The sequence below is a fragment of the Telopea speciosissima genome, chromosome 9 (genome assembly GCF_018873765.1).
Source record: "Telopea speciosissima isolate NSW1024214 ecotype Mountain lineage chromosome 9, Tspe_v1, whole genome shotgun sequence".
NCBI classification, from domain to species: Eukaryota; Viridiplantae; Streptophyta; class Magnoliopsida; order Proteales; family Proteaceae; genus Telopea; species Telopea speciosissima.
Window position 1 is genome coordinate 61,428,752 of NC_057924.1, and position 19,623 is coordinate 61,448,374.

The 19,623-nt window shown below is 37.9% G+C and overlaps 1 protein-coding gene across 1 annotated transcript; it reads right to left on the minus strand.

Moving 5' to 3' along the window:
- Positions 1 to 3,195: 3,195 nt before the first annotated feature.
- On the minus strand, positions 3,196 to 15,550 carry LOC122640372 (copper-transporting ATPase RAN1-like). The gene is made up of 9 exons (XM_043833539.1): positions 15,192 to 15,550; positions 8,338 to 8,952; positions 7,798 to 8,227; positions 7,305 to 7,630; positions 5,309 to 5,367; positions 4,881 to 5,223; positions 4,542 to 4,742; positions 4,168 to 4,425; positions 3,196 to 3,913 (listed from the first exon to the last, which is right to left on the minus strand). The coding sequence occupies exons 1-9, from the start codon at positions 15,510 to 15,512 to the stop codon at positions 3,437 to 3,439; spliced, it is 3,030 nt and encodes a 1,009-aa protein (XP_043689474.1). The 5' UTR covers positions 15,513 to 15,550; the 3' UTR covers positions 3,196 to 3,436.
- Positions 15,551 to 19,623: the final 4,073 nt, after the last annotated feature.

The following is a 19,623-nucleotide window of genomic DNA, read 5'->3' on the forward strand; positions in this document are numbered from 1 at the left end:
CCGAATCAATGCTCAAGAATCCTAGAATTGGTCCTTAGATCCAAAAACAAGGGATTTCTAGGATTCTTGGGTGTGAATTGGCAATGTCGGATCAGTGGACTAACTTATCTCCATCGTCATTAATGATACATTTTCCCTTACTATAAGATGATTAAGCTTATTAGTCCCATATTCCCATTAGGGACATATCATATTGATGAAAGTTTTTCGTGTCACTTGGGGGAAGAGAGAATCTCTTCATCTACAATGATTTGACGTTATGATTGGACTCTTAAAATAGTGTTAACTCCGGTCTTTTCTAACAAGATCTGAAACATTCTTCTTTAGTTAGATCAAAGGTTCAGATCTTATGGATGAAGAGATTCTTTATTCACTATGGGTGAAGAAAATCTTTGTCTTATTACAGTACAAAATGTCAACAAAACTTGGTCCATAAAGGAATATCACAAAATCCACATGATACCAGTAGCTTCATGTATAGCAGTTGAGGTACGACTGAACCTGCAGAGAAACCGAATCCAAATTAATTAAGAGGGTGGGGACAAGTTGTATGACAAGATTCCTATCTGACATCGGATCGGGTAGCGGTCACCTTTAAAACCGATATGATTCAGCTTACTAGTTCCATTAAGTCCGAAATACCTTCTTGGGATTTATCGAAGGGTAAAATCCCGTGGGTGAAGAGATTCTATCTTCTCCGTAGATGAAAGAAAAGCTCAAGTCTCTCAATCACATATGAAGTGTTAGAAAAGAAGATCACGAAACCCACATGACACCAGTGGCTTCATGTATAGTGGCTGGGGTACACCCAAACTGCTTGACAGTGATCTCTATAAATAGAACTTGTGATTTATGCTTCAACAAGGAATGTGGTTCTTGAATGGGAGAATGAACTGGAGGAAACTGATGAACCATTTCATCAATATTGGAGATACAATGGGTATTGGAGCACACACAGAGATGGTTCATGAGTTACCTTTGATTATTCCCCTTCAAGTTTTCTTATTCTGAGGAACATGAACATGGAAATTGAAAGTGAGAATTGGAGGATTCTAAACTGTAAAAACTTTGATGAAATTTGTGTAAAGAACCAGTTTAGTTTCCTACAATATCTCACCTTCAATTATTTGTGACAAAATCAGTCTTCTCTAATATCTCACCTTCACTGGTTTACCAGAGGCATCAACATAGGTATTGAACATGAGAATTGGAGGGAACCAAACTGCTTGCAAATTATATCAAACAGTTTGGTTTCCTCCAATGTCTTATATTCAATGATTTATGAAGCTGTTTATTGTGTTGAGGAACATTAACATGGAAATTGAAAGTGAGAATTGGAGGATTCTAAACTGTAAACTTTGATGAAATTTGTGTAAAGAACCAGTTTAGTTTCCTCCAATATCTCATCTTCAATTATTTGTGACAAAATCAGTCTTCTCTAGTATCTCACCTTCACTGGTTTACCAGAAGCATTCCTCCAATATCTCATCTTCAATTATTTGTGACAAAATCAGTCTTCTCTAGTATCTCACCTTCACTGGTTTACCAGAAGCATCAACATGGGTGTTGAACATGAGAATTGGAGGGAACCAAACTGCTTGCAAATTATATCAAACAGTTTGGTTTCCTCCAATGTCTTATATTCAATGATTTATGAAGCTTTTAGTGTAACACCTAACAAGTAACAACAGGGGCCCCTGAAATAGCAATGATCCAAACCCTCAGCAGAAGCATTGGCATCATCAGCCTCATGGAGCTTCCCATCATGGCTTCCTGAAAGAAGTTACTCATCGCAGGACAGCTTGACACATACCCAAAGAGATGAACCATCCCATGATACCTCTCGAACTCAGCAGAGCCTTCTTCCAAGCTTATCTCGCTCAGACAAGTCAGTGACATTGATGAGAACCAAAGGAGAGCCATGGATGTCTCTTCATCCATGGCAACAAGAAAATGAAGTAAGGGAATAATCTCAATAACCATATGCAAATCATTCCTAAAAGGTATTGTTATTTTGTTCATTCATTGACCCCTTTGAAACAATCATCATAAATCCCACATTACATAGATTCATATTTTTTATTTATTTTTTCATTTGCAACCATGGGTTGGTTTTTGTGTTTCCAAACATGGGTGTCATTCATGAATAACCATAGAGTTTGAAATGATGGTTGCTATTGCTTTGACAAGTAATGGTTCGAACGATTTATTAAGGTTTCTGTTTAGGGATGATATCCTGGAGGAAGACAATTAATGGTTTGAAATGTAATGACTCTACATGCCGACCTATTAATGAGGATCTCCAAATCCTAGAGGCCAGTGGCAGTATAGGAAGATGTGGTTGATGGAGGAATGTTCTTCATTGCAAAAGTGCAGCAGTTGGTGACATAAAGGTAAGCTTCTCTGAAGGCATTTCCAAATGGTTAGCTTTTGATGATGCAGTTGGAGAGTCATGAATTGCTAGCTTTCCAAATGGGGTTGGCATTGTTGGGGCATTTTTAGTTTAAACTACATGTGTTGGGAAAGTATCTTGTATGGAGTCTTGCCTAAGGAAATGAGTTATCTCTGATCAGTCATTAACCAAGCATTACAATGAGACTACTGCCGTTTTACTAATTCTTTACTAAAACCCAATCCTCCATTTGCCTTTGACTGGCAAATTTGTGGCCAAAGCCACTATTGCTCTTTTCTAGTTCCCATCTTGTGGGTTCCCAACTCTCTCCGAAAGGCTTGTATAGTGCTACAGATCCATGGAAAAACTTATATACAACTATGATTCCTCAACAATAGCAGAGCTATGAAAACTTCAATTCCAGAAAAATCCCTGATCGTTCCCATCTTCAGGTTTTTAACCAAGGAGTTGTCAAGTCATGCACTTACGTCCACTGAAACTGCTAAGTGGCCATGTTAACTGTTCTTCCCTCATAGATGATAGATGATAGATCATATCTCGGTGAACAGTCTCGCTGATTACGTGGAAGGACAGAATCCTAACACCCAACCCATTCCAAATTGAACTCAGAATTATCTGCCAGGAACTATTGAAAGCTTGTAATGATCAGTGTTTTTGGATGGAACCTCCTAAACCATGGTCTGACAGCACTCCAAGGAGACTTTGGACTGTTTCACTCATAAATGGCTATAGCACAATCTGGAAAACCTCAAAAATAAATGTAGACATGGAAAAAGAGAGCCGATCATGGAACACATTGTAATTCTTTCATTCAATCAGTAGAAAATGGAGACAGATACACGTACATGTGACATTATACAGAATGGTGGTGCAGATTCAAACGCTCCTAATGGTAAAGTAACATGCTACAAAATGACACTCTGAATTGGGATATGGAATGCTATTTCATATCCATTCCATTCCACATCATTTTCCATTCTTCTTTTTTCCTTTTTCTCCTCCTTTTTATTGATGCTATTATTTTCAATCTATAGTTATCCCAAGTAGAGTTGTAAGTCTGGGTCTTTTGTATCTTCTCAAAAGCAAAGAAGAACATACAACAGTTACAGATGAAAGGGCCATGCATGCCCCAGCTACCCAAGGTGGCAACCTGAACCTCAGTAAAGGGAAGAAAACTCCTGCTGCAACTGGGATGGCAACCACATTGTATCCCATGGCAAACACATAATTCAATCGGATACGGGCAAAGGTTTTTCTCGAGAGATCAATGGCTGTAATGACATCTTCCAAATTATTCCTCATCAACACATAATCGGCAGCTTCTATAGCAATATCTGTCCCTGCTCCAATAGCTATCCCAACATCTGCAGCCGCAAGAGCTGGTGAATCATTGATACCATCACCCACCATTGCAACTGTGCTTCCATCTTTCTGAAATGAACGTATAGCATCAACTTTTCCAGACGGCATCACCTCTGCTCTCACATCTTGAATGCCAACCTGCAGCCATGAGTATTTATGTGGACCTAATCTCAGTACAGCATAGCAAGGTGATAACAGGTGAGCAATAAGATATTCATGATACAAGAATTTTTCCTCATCAAAATTTAGTGACCAGGGACAGAGGGAGAGAGAGAGAAGTAAATCAGTGCTTCAAGAGAAAAGAAACCCATGATTCAACATGCACTTATCAAGTCAAATGATTCGATGCTTGATGCTTAACTACTAAAAGTGTAAACAGAGAGGAAACAAACCTCCTTAGCTACAGCCCGTGCTGTCCTCCAATTGTCCCCCGTTACCATGACTGGTTGGACACCCAAATTCTTCAGGCCTTCTACAACAACAGCAGCTTCTCTTTTAAGAGGATCTGCTAGTCCCAATACACCAATTAGAGTGTCATTATATGCCACAAGTATCCCTGTTTTTCCACTTTCCTCCAATTCCACCAAAAAATTTTCAGCCTCATCTGGTATAGTAACCCCATTTTCAAGCAACAGTTTCCGGTTCCCAACCTGTTCATTAAACAATGCCCAATAAGAAACAATATCCATAAAGCAAAATTCTTTTCTCCATGATATCTATACGAGTATATGAATGTACTTGGACGAAATATAAAGTCAAAACTTACCAAAACCCTTTTCCCATTTATAAAGCACTGAACACCTCTCCCTGGCAAAGCAGAAAAGTCCAAGACATCATAAAGCCATCCAGAGGTATTAGACTCTTTGTGTTCATTATCGGAATCCTTAGCAGCAGATGGCTCATTGAAGAAATGGAAATGGCGAGCATAATTCACCAATGCTCTTGCCAATGGGTGTTCGCTGCTAGTCTACATCATTAGCGGGGAAAAAGAAAAAAAAGAAGCAACAATTGTTAGTAGGATGTTTAGTTTGATTGTCTATATCAATATCATACTAAGTGAAACCAAAATAACAATCTTGAAACCAATAAGGAAATCTGGACTAACCTCTGCAGAAGCAACCAAAGTAAGGAAGTCTCCACGATCTATTTCCGTATAAGTTTTCAGTGTTGTGACTGTGGGTCTTCCCTGTGTAAGGGTACCTGTTTTATCGAACACCACATACTTCACCTTCTGAGCCCTTTCCAGAGCATCTCCTCCTTTTATTAGGACACCATTATTAGCACCAACGCCTGTTGCAACCATGATAGCAGTTGGTGTTGCTAATCCAAGAGCACAAGGACATGCAATCACTACAACTGCTATTGCAAACATAAGGGAAAAAACAAAACAGCTGCTATTTTCAGGCAGCCACTCCTCTGGGTACATTCCAAATGCTCCACAAATATACCTGCATGGGTATGATATGGAACAACTTATCAAAATTAGAACAGAATGGTGTATATGGTCACTAACTCATGCCACAGTAAACTTACCATCCCAAGAGTGTCAGTAATGACATTGTAACCACTGTAGGGACAAAAATGCTTGCAACCTGAAAGCATGACAACTGAATTAGGAACAGAGTTCATGGTTCTCATCCATCCATATTGGGTAGCAGAGAGCTAAGAAGCCAAATAACACATGGGTGTCAGCCGTTCGGGCCTTATCAGTCCTACACATCTGAAGACCGAAACTGACCGATTATGTAATTGGTCCTCAAAGCCAAAACTGGTTAATAATTGATCACTCAGTTTCGTTTTTTAATCAGTTTTGGCTAATCAGTCCTTAATCGGTTGGTTTAGTCATTTTTGGGATAATCGGTTGGGTAGTTATTGGTTCTTGATTGGTCAGTCCATCAGATTGGACCGAGATCGACCGCTTACTTAAAAAATGCACAACCTCAAAACTGAAATGGACCATCTTTAAAACCCGGTTCAATTTTGGTCTTATTCGGTTAAGCTTGGTCTGGCCTAGGTTTGACACCCATAACATAAACGAATACTTGAACCAGGAAAATGAAGAATACAAACATGATGACCAAAGTTCGAGAACATCAACATATCTAAGGCTTGTTGAATGCTAAAACCACAATCAAATGTTTTTCTTTTCTTTCATTCCTTTTTTTTTTTTTGGATTGAAAGCTCCACACCTAATCTGTGTGATGAACAGATTACAATCCCACCCCCTTACAGTGGAACACACCATTCAGGGGTAGGTACTACTATATTTGGGGAGACTACATTGAACATGTGGAGTTGGAATTTTCCTACTAATGCCCATTCCATGCAGTTAATGCAGAACCTATTTTATAGTCTCTATTGGTTTATCAGATTGCACAATTAATTTCTATTGGTATTTTCAATTACTGAAAGTTGCTGGTAATTTCCACTACTACCATAATTAAGTTCCACTCTGTTCCTTTTCCCTCTTTTGATAAAGAATGAAGAGATATTATTGAGTCCATCAGTCAATCTATTTGGCTTAGCTTAAAGTTTTAATTTTCTATTCGGTTAGTTGCCATAATCAATGCTTATGAAATTCAGTGCTGGCTAAACACTAACTCATCCTAAGGGCAAAAAGAAAAGAGGATATATGTTTCTGAACAACCTCGTCCAAAGATTTTCAGGATGAGCACAGTTAGTTTTTCTACATGGAAGGGTGATTTGGCAATTCTGATGTTGGATATGTAGGGAATTTTCTGGATTAGCCACATGTGACATTTCACATCCAAATTCAATCATTTACTCTCCCATGTATGTCCATGCACCCCCTCGATACTCTGCACCCTCTTGGTATTCCTGAAATTTTCACTGCTCTAGCTCCATTTAAGCTGAAACTTGATATGTGAGCAGGGGACTTTGGGTTCTACCAGTCCACAAAATTTCAGCCCTATCCAACATTGCCACGTGGCAAACAGTAGGTGCCAGTCCAGAAAAAGCAACTCAAAAACCATGCAGAGTTGGTCTGCTTGAAAAACTCAAAATTTTAACAAGAACGAAAAACAAAAGGTCCAGCAGAAAGTAAACCCAAATGTTTCCACCATTTAAAGCCCCAAGAAAGGCAAGATCCTGGGAGAGGAATCATCAGGAAAAGGGGCTCTCATGATTATGTCAAAAAAGACATCCCTACTTGAAATCAATTCATTAAGAAGATAATTCTTTCCTTCTATTGGTACAATATAAAGCCAGTTTTGGTGAAAGAAAACCGTTTAGATTCCTTACAGTGTACTGGTAAATACTAAAACACTGGTAGACCCATTTTTTGAGGAAGCATGAACACACATGTTATAGTTTGTAGAATAGGTACAAATTAGTAACAGATGAGGTAGAGGAAAGAGCAATACTTCAACAGTGTAAAATAAATCCTACTCACCAATTTTGCATTCCCACCCCCACCCCCCTTTTTTTTAGTAAGCCAATGAGACTATCAGAGATGCAGTTGACACTAACTAGCACATTCATCAGAGAAGACTGAACTACATGTACTTACAAAATCAGCAAACTTCTGAATGGGAGCTTTTGACATCTGTGCTGTCTCAACCAAAGAAATTATCTGACTCAAAACTGTGTTAGACCCTACTTTAGTGGCTTGTATGTGAAGAGCACCATGAAAATTCATTGTACCTCCTATAACCAATGAATTGACCTCCTTCAAAACTGGTTTAGATTCACCGGTTACCATACTCTCATCAACATAACTTGAACCCCACACAACCACACCATCAGTAGGAACCTTGGAACCAGGAAGAACTTTTAGTGTGTCACCAGGTTGAATTAGAAAAGCATCTATCTCTCTTTCTTGAATACACTTCCCTCCTGCAACCCAACATTAAATGAAACAAACCACCAAATTATCGCAAATCAGCACAACACAGAGAGGGTGGTTCTGGTCTGCCACATACTGAAGCAAAAGAGGAATTATTATGAATAAAATTCCTGCTAGTACAACTTAAAAGGGAGTTCTATTTCAGGGAGAGGCACACCTGCATCTTTGACAAGCAAGATAGCTGTTGCTGGAGCAAGTTCTACCAACTTCTTGATAGCATCTGATGTTTTTCCCTTGGCAAGTGTTTCCAAATACTTCCCCAAAAGCACAAACGTTATTAGCATTGTACTAGTCTCAAAATATGTTTGCGACCAGACCCCAGTGATGGCACCATATAGAAGGGCAAAGACGGAGTAGAAATAAGAGGCTGAAGTTCCCAGCGCAACCAAAACGTCCATGTTTGTCGATCCATTCCTCAGCGCTCTGGCAGCTGCTACATAAAAGCGCTTGGCAATAACAAATTGAACAATACTCACCAATGCAAATTGCAACCAATCACTCATCAGGAAGGGCCCACATCGCCAAAGAAGTAGAGAATAGAAAAGGTGTATGTGGGGACAAACTACCCGTATCAGGAAGACAGGGATCTGTAGACATGTCATTGAGTATCAACAATAAATTGAAAAGATCAAAAAGAAAAGAAACTACAAAATCACAGTAGCAAGCATGGTAGTTCATCGCAAAATATCATACTCACACTGAGAAACAGACTAAAAATGAAAAGCTTCAACATGTTTGAAGACTCTACTGTATGGTTTGAAGTCATTCTCGAATAAGGGCTCTGAACATTAACTTTAAATTTTCCATTGCTTCCTCCTTCAATCATATCAACTATAGATCTGGAACCTATGAGTTCAGGATCAAAGAGAACTTCTAGTTCAGCCTGAGTCTCGTTGAAATTAAATTGCCTCACCCCTTTCAAGTCCCTAAGTATGCCATCTAAAAGTTGTAGATCCAACTCAGTGGACAACCCAGCTACCATCAAGAAAATCTTATCCTGTTCACCACTCTGTACAACTGCAGCCTCAAAACCAGCATCTTCTATCGCATTAACTATATCATCTTTATTAATGACAGCTGGATCATACTCAACTTCTCCTAATGAAGTAGCCAAGGCCACAGTTGCTCGTTTGATGCCAGGGAGCTTTATTAAAATACCTTCTACAGAATTTACACAAGCTGCACATGTCATACCTCCTATCCTGAACTGCCCCAACAAAGTTTTCTGTGATTTTGTTCCAAATGTATTGGAATCTGGTAAAATCTCAGCATCAAAACCAGCGTCTTCAATTGCAGTCTTGATATCTTCATCCTGCACCCAACAGATACAGTTGTAAATGAGAACATAATTTCAGAGTTTTTTGTAATCTACGAATCCACCAATTTTCAGAAACTCAGCAACATTCAAGCAAACACAGAGCTAATCCTGCAAGCATGATGGAATGCCAGTATGACTAACTTTATGACAGAAAGGATAAAGAGGAGAAGGGAATTATCCAGAACATACTTAATTCAGTGGTTCATTACCCTGACTCCAAACCAAAAGTTCTAATAGAACACAGAGGGCTCCTCTCCAATACCAAGAATGGTAAGAAAGAAACCATATGCTGAATATGGCAATGGAAAGTAAAAAGACAAATGTAGAAAACCTAGGACCTATAACCAGTAACTTTAGAGAGGAGAAAAGAGAGAACAGAAGATGGAAGTTGAATTGATTGTAATACTTGAATTATTTAATTGATAGGTAAGCCCCTCTATTTATAATAGAGGATAAATTACAAAGTGACTAAACTAGGCGATGTGGGACTAAAACCCACATAGCCGACATAAACTTAATAATACAAGAAGAATAAAATTACCCCAAAAAGACCAGAATATCCTCATGGTATTCTAGATTGCATATTCCAACACTCCCCCTCAAGCTGGATTAGACAAATAAGAAAAGAAGGAAAATCCAGCTTGAACTAAATTAAAAAAGAACTCCATAATAATGCTAACACTCCCCCTCAAGTTGGCGCATACAAAGTACTAATGCCCAACTTGAACAAAATGGGAAAAAACTAAGGTGCAGTAGAATCCAGCTTGACATATGAATGCAGCTCCCAAATAAACCTTCAAGAACTTGAAAAAATAGATCTTCAAAACTTGGACAGACTTGATCAGTAAACCGGGACTAGAATGTCTTCCAAAAAAGGCAGCTTTCAACAATCTTCAATAGCTATCCAGTGATGAATCTCAGATTGTCATAGTGACATAGAATCTTGAAGTGAAATAACTAGAGCAGTAAGCAGCGAAAACAAACTGAATCAGGCAGCGAAAAAAAAACTGTATCAACCCAATCGAAAGTCCTCAAACAGGCAACAACCAAATATCTTCAATACTTCAATCTCCCCCTTACGGCAAACTCAACCCAATAACAAAGTAGAATCTCCCCCTTACGTGTAGTACACGTGGACATAACAGAGATAATGTAAAAGATAGGGCAAAAACATAATATTCCAAAATTTTCTAAAAGTGCTATGGGTAATTAAAAAGGAAGGAATGGTAAAATTGTAATTTACCAGAAGTTTCCAAAAGTGTTATGGGTAAATACCAAAGGTATAGGATATGAAGGGAATTAGAATTATTGAAAGGGAACAGTGTTGGAAAAAAAGGATGGCATGGCTGTAATTTGGTGGAAATCCACTTTGAAATACAATCCAAGCCAAAGGGCAAACTGGAAATAAACCAGAATTTTCAAGGATCAATTGGGTAGTCAAATAGGGGAATGTATTAAAAAGTAATGGCAGTTCCCTAAATAACCAAAATTTTGCAAGGGGTTTTGGTAAACAAAAAGCAATGGGATGCAATTGGTAAAATAATGGCTATGGAGAGTGGCTATTTGGTAAATAACCAGAATTTTCAAGGGGTTATTGGAAAATAATGAAGCAAGGGGACAGATTTGGAAAAGAATTTAATTCCCTAGTAGAAAGGCTAAACTAGGAAAAGAATGTAAAAAAAAGGATTAAAGCTAATAAGAGATAAATAGAAGGGTATTATCGGAACTCAAAAAAATAAGGTTTTAAGAAACCAATTTATGAAGGTTATCTTCAACCTTACGACAAAGAATCCAGGAAACCAGGGAAGAAGAGGAACCAGCGGCAGCGGCAACTGCAACTCACCATGGTGTATGATCTCAACAAGAATACCTCATCAAGAACAGAAAATCGATGAACCAAGAACCAGCCGCACTTCTACCAAGAACTAGCAGCACCATCTCTAACCTCCAACGTGAATCAGAGGCGGAAGTATTGTCTTCAATCTCTGGACGCAACAAACACCAGACCACAAAAGCCAACAGCACCATCTTCAACCTCAAGACTCGATCGAATCAAAGAAAGTAGCAAAGAACTCGATCACATAAGAGGAAGCAACGAAGAATTCTATTACGATTCCAACAGAAATACCACGATACCAAGAAGACACCTTCAAGTCCATCGATTGAACCAATAGAACCACACAGCAGCAGCAACAATGACGAGTTCGATCAGCATATCATCCCTAGTTCAGAAAAAATAAAATTGGTAGAAGCAGATCATCAGTAGCAGCCATCGACTCCATCCTTCAAACCACGAAATACCAGAACCCTAGCAGCGGCAGCCAGAGGAGTAGAACCAGAGGCTGAAACAGCATCTCCTCTTTGAGGTTGATTGTAGCAACGATACTTGGGAAGGACTTTAAAGAATCGTGGACCAAGGCAGGGAACAATGAAATCAGATTCGAACAAATTTGATGCAGCAAAAACGAGAGTTCCAATAGATCAATTCAGAAAATTGATGTCTGTTCTTCAAAAAACCAGATCTGAAACCTGGAAGACAAAATCGAGTTTGGAAATCCCTGCAAGATGGAGAAGAAAAAATCTGAAACTGAATCTGGCGGTAGCAGGTTGATCATAGGGACTCCATAAAAATGCTTCAAACGATGGGTATCGCAGTAGCAGCAGGGCATCCACTCTACCATATTCTGCAATCAACTCCTTTAGAATCAATTCCAGCGGCAAAAAAGGGCATATTAGCACCTGATAATTATAGCAGCGGCAATAACATGTCGATAGCAGTAGCAGCAGATGCAGACCAAGAATGATAGTCTGCGGTGCTGAAACAACCAGAAGAAGAAACCAAAACGAAACCCTAGTTCTCCTTCTTTTATGAACTAGGGTTTCTCCATATATCAGAGAACCTTGACACGACTCTCAAACCGGCAATCTTGGAGAGAATCAGTCACTAGTTGCCTAGCTCTGATACCATGTAGAAAACTTAGGACCTATAACCAGTAACTTTAGAGAGGAGAAAAGAGAGAACAGAAGATGGAAGTTGAATTAATTGTAATACTTGAATTATTTAATTGATAGGTAAGCCCCTCTATTTATAATAGAAGAGAAATTACAAAGTGACTAAACTAGGCGATGTGGGACTAAAACCCACATAGCCGACATAAACTTAATAATATAAGAAGAATAAAATTACCCCAAAAAGACCAGAATACCCCCATGGTATTCTGGACTACATATTCCAACAACAAACAAATAATCCTGAACATCAAACTCTAAGTTCATTCTTCTTTACCAAGCAATAAGTTCTCAGTACAACAAGATGCATGGGAATATCAAGGGAATAAACAGGAAGAAAATTTCAAGGCTACAGTATTAGAGAGAGCATATCAATAATTTTACTGAAATCATTGACTTAATCACTTGCTTTCACAATACCTGTCTAAAGGCATATGAACTACTAGGGCTTCGCCTGTTCGGAGCCATTACAATAAGTTACTTAAACAACAAGACTATGCAAATTCTGGGCATGGTACTGAGAAAGGAAAAAATTTGTAAGACTTGTTCACAATAAATCTACTCAGCTGACTAGACCAAAGAAACAGGAGAAAGGGAATCCACTCATCAATGAAATCCATCATCTGAAGGGAGAATGATGACCAACACTGATGGCTCTGCTGTTCCAATATAGGAAACAGCCAGAGAAAGGGATGCTCATGATTTATTTGTTGCAAGTTTCTCCACCATTTAGGAGAAACCTAACATACGCTTGCTGATGTGTGGGCAAAGTAGAAAGAATATGAAATGGAAGGAGCAGAAGGAGCTAGTCACATGAAATAGGAAAGCAAATCCTTCAGTATAATGCAGCTACTTTTGATAAAGGAGATGGTACATAGCACTTTGGAGACATTATGGATGAATCCATTGGAGCAATAACCTCTTTTGTTTAAACATTCTCTAAATACACTATTGAAAACTCTGCATGAGCTTGTCTTGCTAAGGTAGCAGCTCCACAAAATTATTAGAACAAGAACATACACTCCTCCTATTGACTTGAGGTCCTTTTTACATGAGGATAAAATAGGAATTCGTATTCTACCAAGAAAAAAAAGGAATTTGTAGTTCACGGCTTCATGCCATTAATATGATCCTCTATATTTGCCCTAAAAAAAGAAAGGAAATGAAAATATAATACAAGGTTTGGTGACATTGACCAAATGAAGGCTCTTATGACAAAGAAGAGGCCAATAAGGACTCCAGTCATAGAGGGAGAAATGATGAGAGGACTTGCCATTTTACAAAAGACAGGACCTAAATAGAGAAGAGTAGTGAAATAGGATTCATGTGGCTGGCAAAAAATAAAAATAAAATAGGCTTTGTTAAGTTGAGCCTAATTTTAACAACTTTCATTAAATTTTAAGTGAATTCATATTCTTAATGCAATTTTGAAGTTCAATAGTAAAAAAGAAAAGATGCTCAGTGTTATGCTCGAACACTATCCATACATGAGAACCCATAATGCCCTGTGTCCGTATTGATATTTGATCATAATGTCATTTTCCCTTCCCATTTTCTCCCAACTTTACTTACTATACAATTTAAACATTTAAATTTTTCCACAAACCAGGATGAAAAAAAAAAAAAACAAAGTTTCTTTTAGTTAAAGACAAATGGACCTAATTGCATTCCAGCGTCAAGGAATGCTAATATAGCTTGTGTATAAAAGAGCTTGCGCACGCGTATGTATGTAAGAGAGAGAGAGAGAGATTACATTATATTGATATTGGAATCCAGCCCTTAATGTCTTGGAGGAGTCAATCGAGATGATGAAGGGATGATGCTTAGAGCTTTGTCTGGCCATACCTGAAGGCAATTCAATCAGGGCTGAAATGCTGGCTTTACGCACTGGCTTGGACAACGTTATTTCTTTTGCTATGGACTTTGAATTAGAAGGAGATTCGGTGGTGATGTTTGATGGATGAGAAAGAAATCTGATTAACCTTAGCGAGTTAGCAGCTCTCGCATCTGACCAGACACAAAATTCACCTCACTTTCTTAGCGAATGTCCAGTGGAGACTGAGGTCAGCAAATGACATCGCTGAAGATCCACTGATCAGCACAGCAAGAGTAATGAGGCAAGATTATACAGTGGGATTGTTTGCCTTTGGGATGTGTAATGTTAGTTCTTGTGCAGTCCAAATTCTTGTTGTGAGATAAATCGTGATTCCCCCCCCCCTTAAAAAAAAGAGAAAAGAATCTACTGGATATTTTATCATCAATTACAAATTGGACCAAAATAATTTATGAAAATTAGTTGTTTCTTCTAGCAGACTTTTCCAGAAAAGGAAACCCATGCTGCTTCTTATTTGTATTTTGATGCTATAAATTCTTCTACTTAATAAGCACATATTTGGAGCTTAAGGGTTTCAACTCCCATGATCATAGGAGACATGCTCGACAGATTTAGGGCTAGTTGGCATTTAACTTCCAATGAAACAAGGAATTGTTAATTCACTGGAGTTAAAAAAATCCACCTATTTAGTTGGAGGTTTCAATTCCCACAATGGTTCGGAAATGGATAAGGGGATAAATGTACAAAATTCCAATGATGATTATCTATATGATTATATCACCCAAGTCAACATAAAACCAAAGCAGCAATTTTGATTCTGAAGATCAAAACTCAGCCTAGAAGTATTTCTATGAAAAGACAAACAGAATGAAGTGCCACTATAGTATCTAGGAACTACCTATCATACAGCTAAACTAAACTAGCATTGATTGGTGACAATTGATATACAGCAGACTGGATCGATTAATATCACTCAAAGTTAACAACCTCAAACAACTAAAAGGAATAAACTCATAACACAATACCAACAACATCCAGTCCCTCTCCCCCAAACATCTAGACTGAAAATTAAAATTTTTACACTTGAGAAGTACAGAATTGGGAGACGGAGAAAGAGATTTATCAAAACTACACAGATGGCACTTAATCACAAACAACAAAGAAATATTTTGGAAATCTTATAGTCAAAGAAGAGCCAGGATCCCTGTCAATCAGTCAACTCCTATAAGCTCATAATTCAAAGATAAGATAATCATATGAACCAGTTCCCATACACACAGAAATTCTCAAGAAACTATAACCAACTCATAATCCAAAACGACCCGAATAAGTTTTGGGGGAGGGGGGGGGGGGGAGAGAAGAAATTGAAGCAAATATTTCAAACACAAACCTTGACCAGCTTGGGATCAAACACCACATCCGCCTTATTCTGAAGCAACGCAACAGAAGCCCTTACAACCCCACGGATTCCAACAAGGGCTGCCTCTACAGAATTGGAGCAAGCAGCACAAGTCATACCCGAGACACTAACCTGAATTCTCCTCATATTTTCTTCCTCATATCCCATGTTCTCCCTCTCCTCTCTCTCATAAGAATCCAAAAGCCTCACATCTTCAAGGTCGCCGGAATCATCCATCGGAACGAACATCCCCGGTGGTCTTCCGGCAGCAGAGATCGACGTGAGCTGAAGGTCTCTGATTCTCGACGCCATTAGAGCGGTCGAAGATAGAGCCAAACACAGAAGAAAAAGACAGAGAGAGAGAGAGAGAGCTTTATTGTTTGGATCTTCCTTAGCTTTGTAAATTCGAAGTATACATATTAGACGGCTTCGCCGTAGGTGAGGTGTTCGTGACTTCGTGGTGCTGGGGAAGAACTGAAGAAGACAATTATTAGAATTTAGAGAGATCTTTTTCTTTGACTGAAATACCCTTTAAGTATCATTTTCGTGATTTACATGTCCCTTGTACTACATTTTCTTTGTACTGCAAATGTCCTCAGGACCTACGCTGTCATTTTTTAATTTTTTTTTGGGTAGAACGCTGTCATTAATTCACTTCAAACGATCGGTGACAGGTGACCCCGTGTGGAGTGCGGACTACCTAAAAGTCTACTAGACTAATGATCTCAGACGTCCATTAAGATCCAAGAAGTGGGTCCTACTCAGCAGGATCTGTGCGGTTCGGTTTGGTTTGGTCGGGTTGAATTGGTTTTGATCTAAAGTATTAAGCCAAATTGAAATCAAACCATTAAGACAAAGTTTAATTTTTGTTAGTTTTGGTTTTTGTCCAGTTCGTTTTGATCTTTTATTGACCCATTATCAGGTTGTTACTAATTCAGATTCAATTTTATTTATATGAAAAAAAGACCCCTATCAGGCTAAGTGCAAACTGCATGTGCTCTCATTGGCCCCACACTTGTCCAGATTTGATGTTTAGCTTTTTATTGGGTTTTTCGTTTGGGTCTAATACCAATTTCATAAAATCTTAAACCGAAATCAAACCAATAAAGGTTCAATTTGAATTTGATTCGATCTGATTTTTCAGATTAAATTCAATTAGTCCAACTGGTTCGGGCAGGAAATTGACACCCTACATAACCCCATCCAATGGTGTCCCACTATAACCATCTCTTTTGGGTGTGACTTTTTGGTCGAGGTAGGTGGGTCAATGGATCTACGTGGAAATGCATTGGAGGTGACCGTGTGGACCCCAATTTTACTGGATTGATTATATTAACCGTCCATTTAACATATACTATATATAGTACTGGACTAGCCCTAAGAAATGGGTCCCACTTAGCAGGAAAAGAAAATGGATTGTTGAAATTTCTACTTATATTATATATGACCTCCATTAATTGGGTCCGTTTGTTACAGTCTTTTGGGAAGAACTTTGTGGAATTGTGGTCGAGGACGGCCAAATGGGTAATTATGGAAATTTATAGGGGGATGTATGTCTTAGCAATAATGTTTCCTTCGTTGGCGCTGGGCAGACATGGCACGGGTCAAAATTTGACAAAAGAAGCAAAGCAAAAACTGCCTTCCTTCACGTAACTAATTAAGAAAGGATTTCTACCCCAAAAAAAAAAAGAAAACAAACTAATTAAGAAAGGATTGAAGATGTTTGCCTTTTTAATTGTTCCTCTTCTATTGCAAATGCATGCAATGACGCAAAGAGGTCTAAAACTTCAACGGTCCTACCAACCAAAAAACCAAAAAAAATAGGCCAAGGCTGATTCATATTCAATATCAAGGGTCAAGACTTTACCAATAAAAACAAATATCAAGGGTCAAGAACAATTATGGCCCATTTTGAGTGATTCCTAATTGATTTCTTGATCTATAAAAAAAAAAAAAAATCAAATCAAAATGGATAGACCCAATTTAATTCCCCATTTTTTTCAAAAATTCTCAAGGGTAATGGTGTTATTAGTGAAGCTTGATTTCGGTCTAGAAAGTATTGTTGGGATCTTCGGAGGGTCGTTTCGGCCTTGAAACGACCTCGGATTGCCGAAAAATGGTAAATATCACCGCCAGAGGTCGTGTGTTGTGTTAGCCTTGTCGAGTTCTTCGAAACGGTATATTTTGGGATATATGTTATGTTTTGGTCTGACCCTGTCTGGTTTGACATTTTTTAGTCTGGGGTATTTTTGTACTTTCTCGGGTTAGGGCTTCTCTATATAATGTTCTTATCTCTAGGAGGGTTGTATGAGAAGTTTGGTAACATTTCTAAAAGATAGTGAAATCTGTTCTATTGTTCGACCGTGAACGTAGCTTCCCATCTTGGAGGTGAACCATGTAAATCTCTGATGTTGTGTGCCTTCTCTGTTTCTCGTTTTCTTCTGCAAATCGCCATTCTGGGCGTTGTTTTCTTAACAAATGGGTGAGGGAATTATGCATGTAAAGAAAAAGAATAGGATAGAACCAGCTAACAATCTTTTTCCATTAGGTTACCTCTAAACTAATTCATAAAAATGACTCTCAATCAAAAACCATTCCATAGGTATCCATTCCATGTCTAGTCTAGTACATAGTTGAAAAATCGGGTTCTGAATGAGGCAGGTCGTTTGAGTCAAGTCAAATTTTTTGAAAACCTGATCAAGAGTGTGTAGACTAGGCTAAGGTAAAAAAGGACAAGAATCAATCACGTACAACTCGTCCGAGTCACAAACAAAATTGGCGAGTTTGGTCATTTTTAAAAAGCACATAAAATTGTTCTACTTGAGTGTTAAGTTGAGTAAAATGGCAAAAACCCTCGAATCCTCTTATTTGATAATTCGTTGAGAGAAAAATGAAATTTTAAGTCACTCTGCAACTGCTCAACGGATAACAACCATGAAGTTTCTCTCTCTTCTGTCCAATTTATCTAACTATACTTTAACACCTATATAGAACCTATATATAACAAGAATAATACATCTATGTTTAATCAATTACATTGGTCTTCCTGAATGAACCTCCACCCCTTTTTTGGGGGGAGGGGTGGGGATGAGGGAGAGGATTCAATTTTTGTTTTTCTGATTGATGAATCACCACTATTCATTCACTATAAACAAAAAATTTAGATGAACACTGAATTTATAACATATACAATCGAAACTTCAATAAATATCTACCAAGCTTTTTCAATGAAGAAATGAAGAACAACCATGCTTGCTTTCCTCTTTTTACCCAAAAAAAAAAAACCATGCTTGCTTTCCTTACCCAAATAAAAAAAAAAAATGCTTGCTTTAGAGGATGACCTCTACAATTCAATGTATGAGCATACAGGAAAAAATATCTCTGTGCCAGAAGTTTTTTTAATATTTTTTAATTAATTTAATTATTCTTTGAGAGGCAAACTATTGTTTTAAAATCTAACCCTACCTAAACCCAAGCTTTGGGTAAGATTATGATAGTTAATTACTTAATTGTATAACTAGTCAAAAGCAAATGGCTATAAACAGTTTTAAAAAAAAAATCATAATTTAAAAAATAAAAAAGGCTAGATTGCATCAGCATTTGGGGTCTACGAGAGTACGCACAACAGTATCAACATAGATGCAATTTTTTTTCCCCATGTGAACAGGACAATTTAAAAAGAACAGTTGAACAACTAACAAGAGTTTGCTTTGGTCTTATGTGGTTGGTGCCTTGGGTGCAATGACAATATTAAACTAACCAGCCATAATAGTTAATAAATAAATAAAAATTACAGTTTTAACAGGTGGCACGCTGTTCTGAGGGTTGTTTTGGGAAGACATTCTTCACCTCTCCAGTTACTGTGTCTTGTTGTTTTCACTTTGTTTCAAGAGAGATTAATAACGTGGTTAACTCCTTGACAAGGAGAGCCCTATCACTGACGTGCACAGTGGTTTGACCCATTTCCATTACATGGCTATGTGATCTTTGTATTATTGACCCATTTGAAGAAGCTGATTCAAATGGGGGAATCAGGACTCGGCCATCTAAGGCTGATTCAAATGAAAGGAATCAAAATTGGTCATGGCTGATTGTGATCCGAATAGACTGATTAATTTATTTGATTCTTTTCTTATTTTTAAACAAGTGCCAACTTTGACAATGCTTCTAAAACTATTTTTTGTAACTAAATGATCGATCAATATTTTATTTCATATTGACCGTTATTGAATTTGTGTTTGAAACATGGTTAGTAAATTGCAATAATGGAATAAATTTGAATGTGAAAAATTTTCAAGCTTAATTCACTTGTAAATTAAAAAGTCTCAAAATTTGGTAAAGACAAACAATGATAGAAAGTTAGAAACCTAATCTTTGAAATACTAAAATTTGAGAACAAAATGTTAACCTTATCTTGCATTTT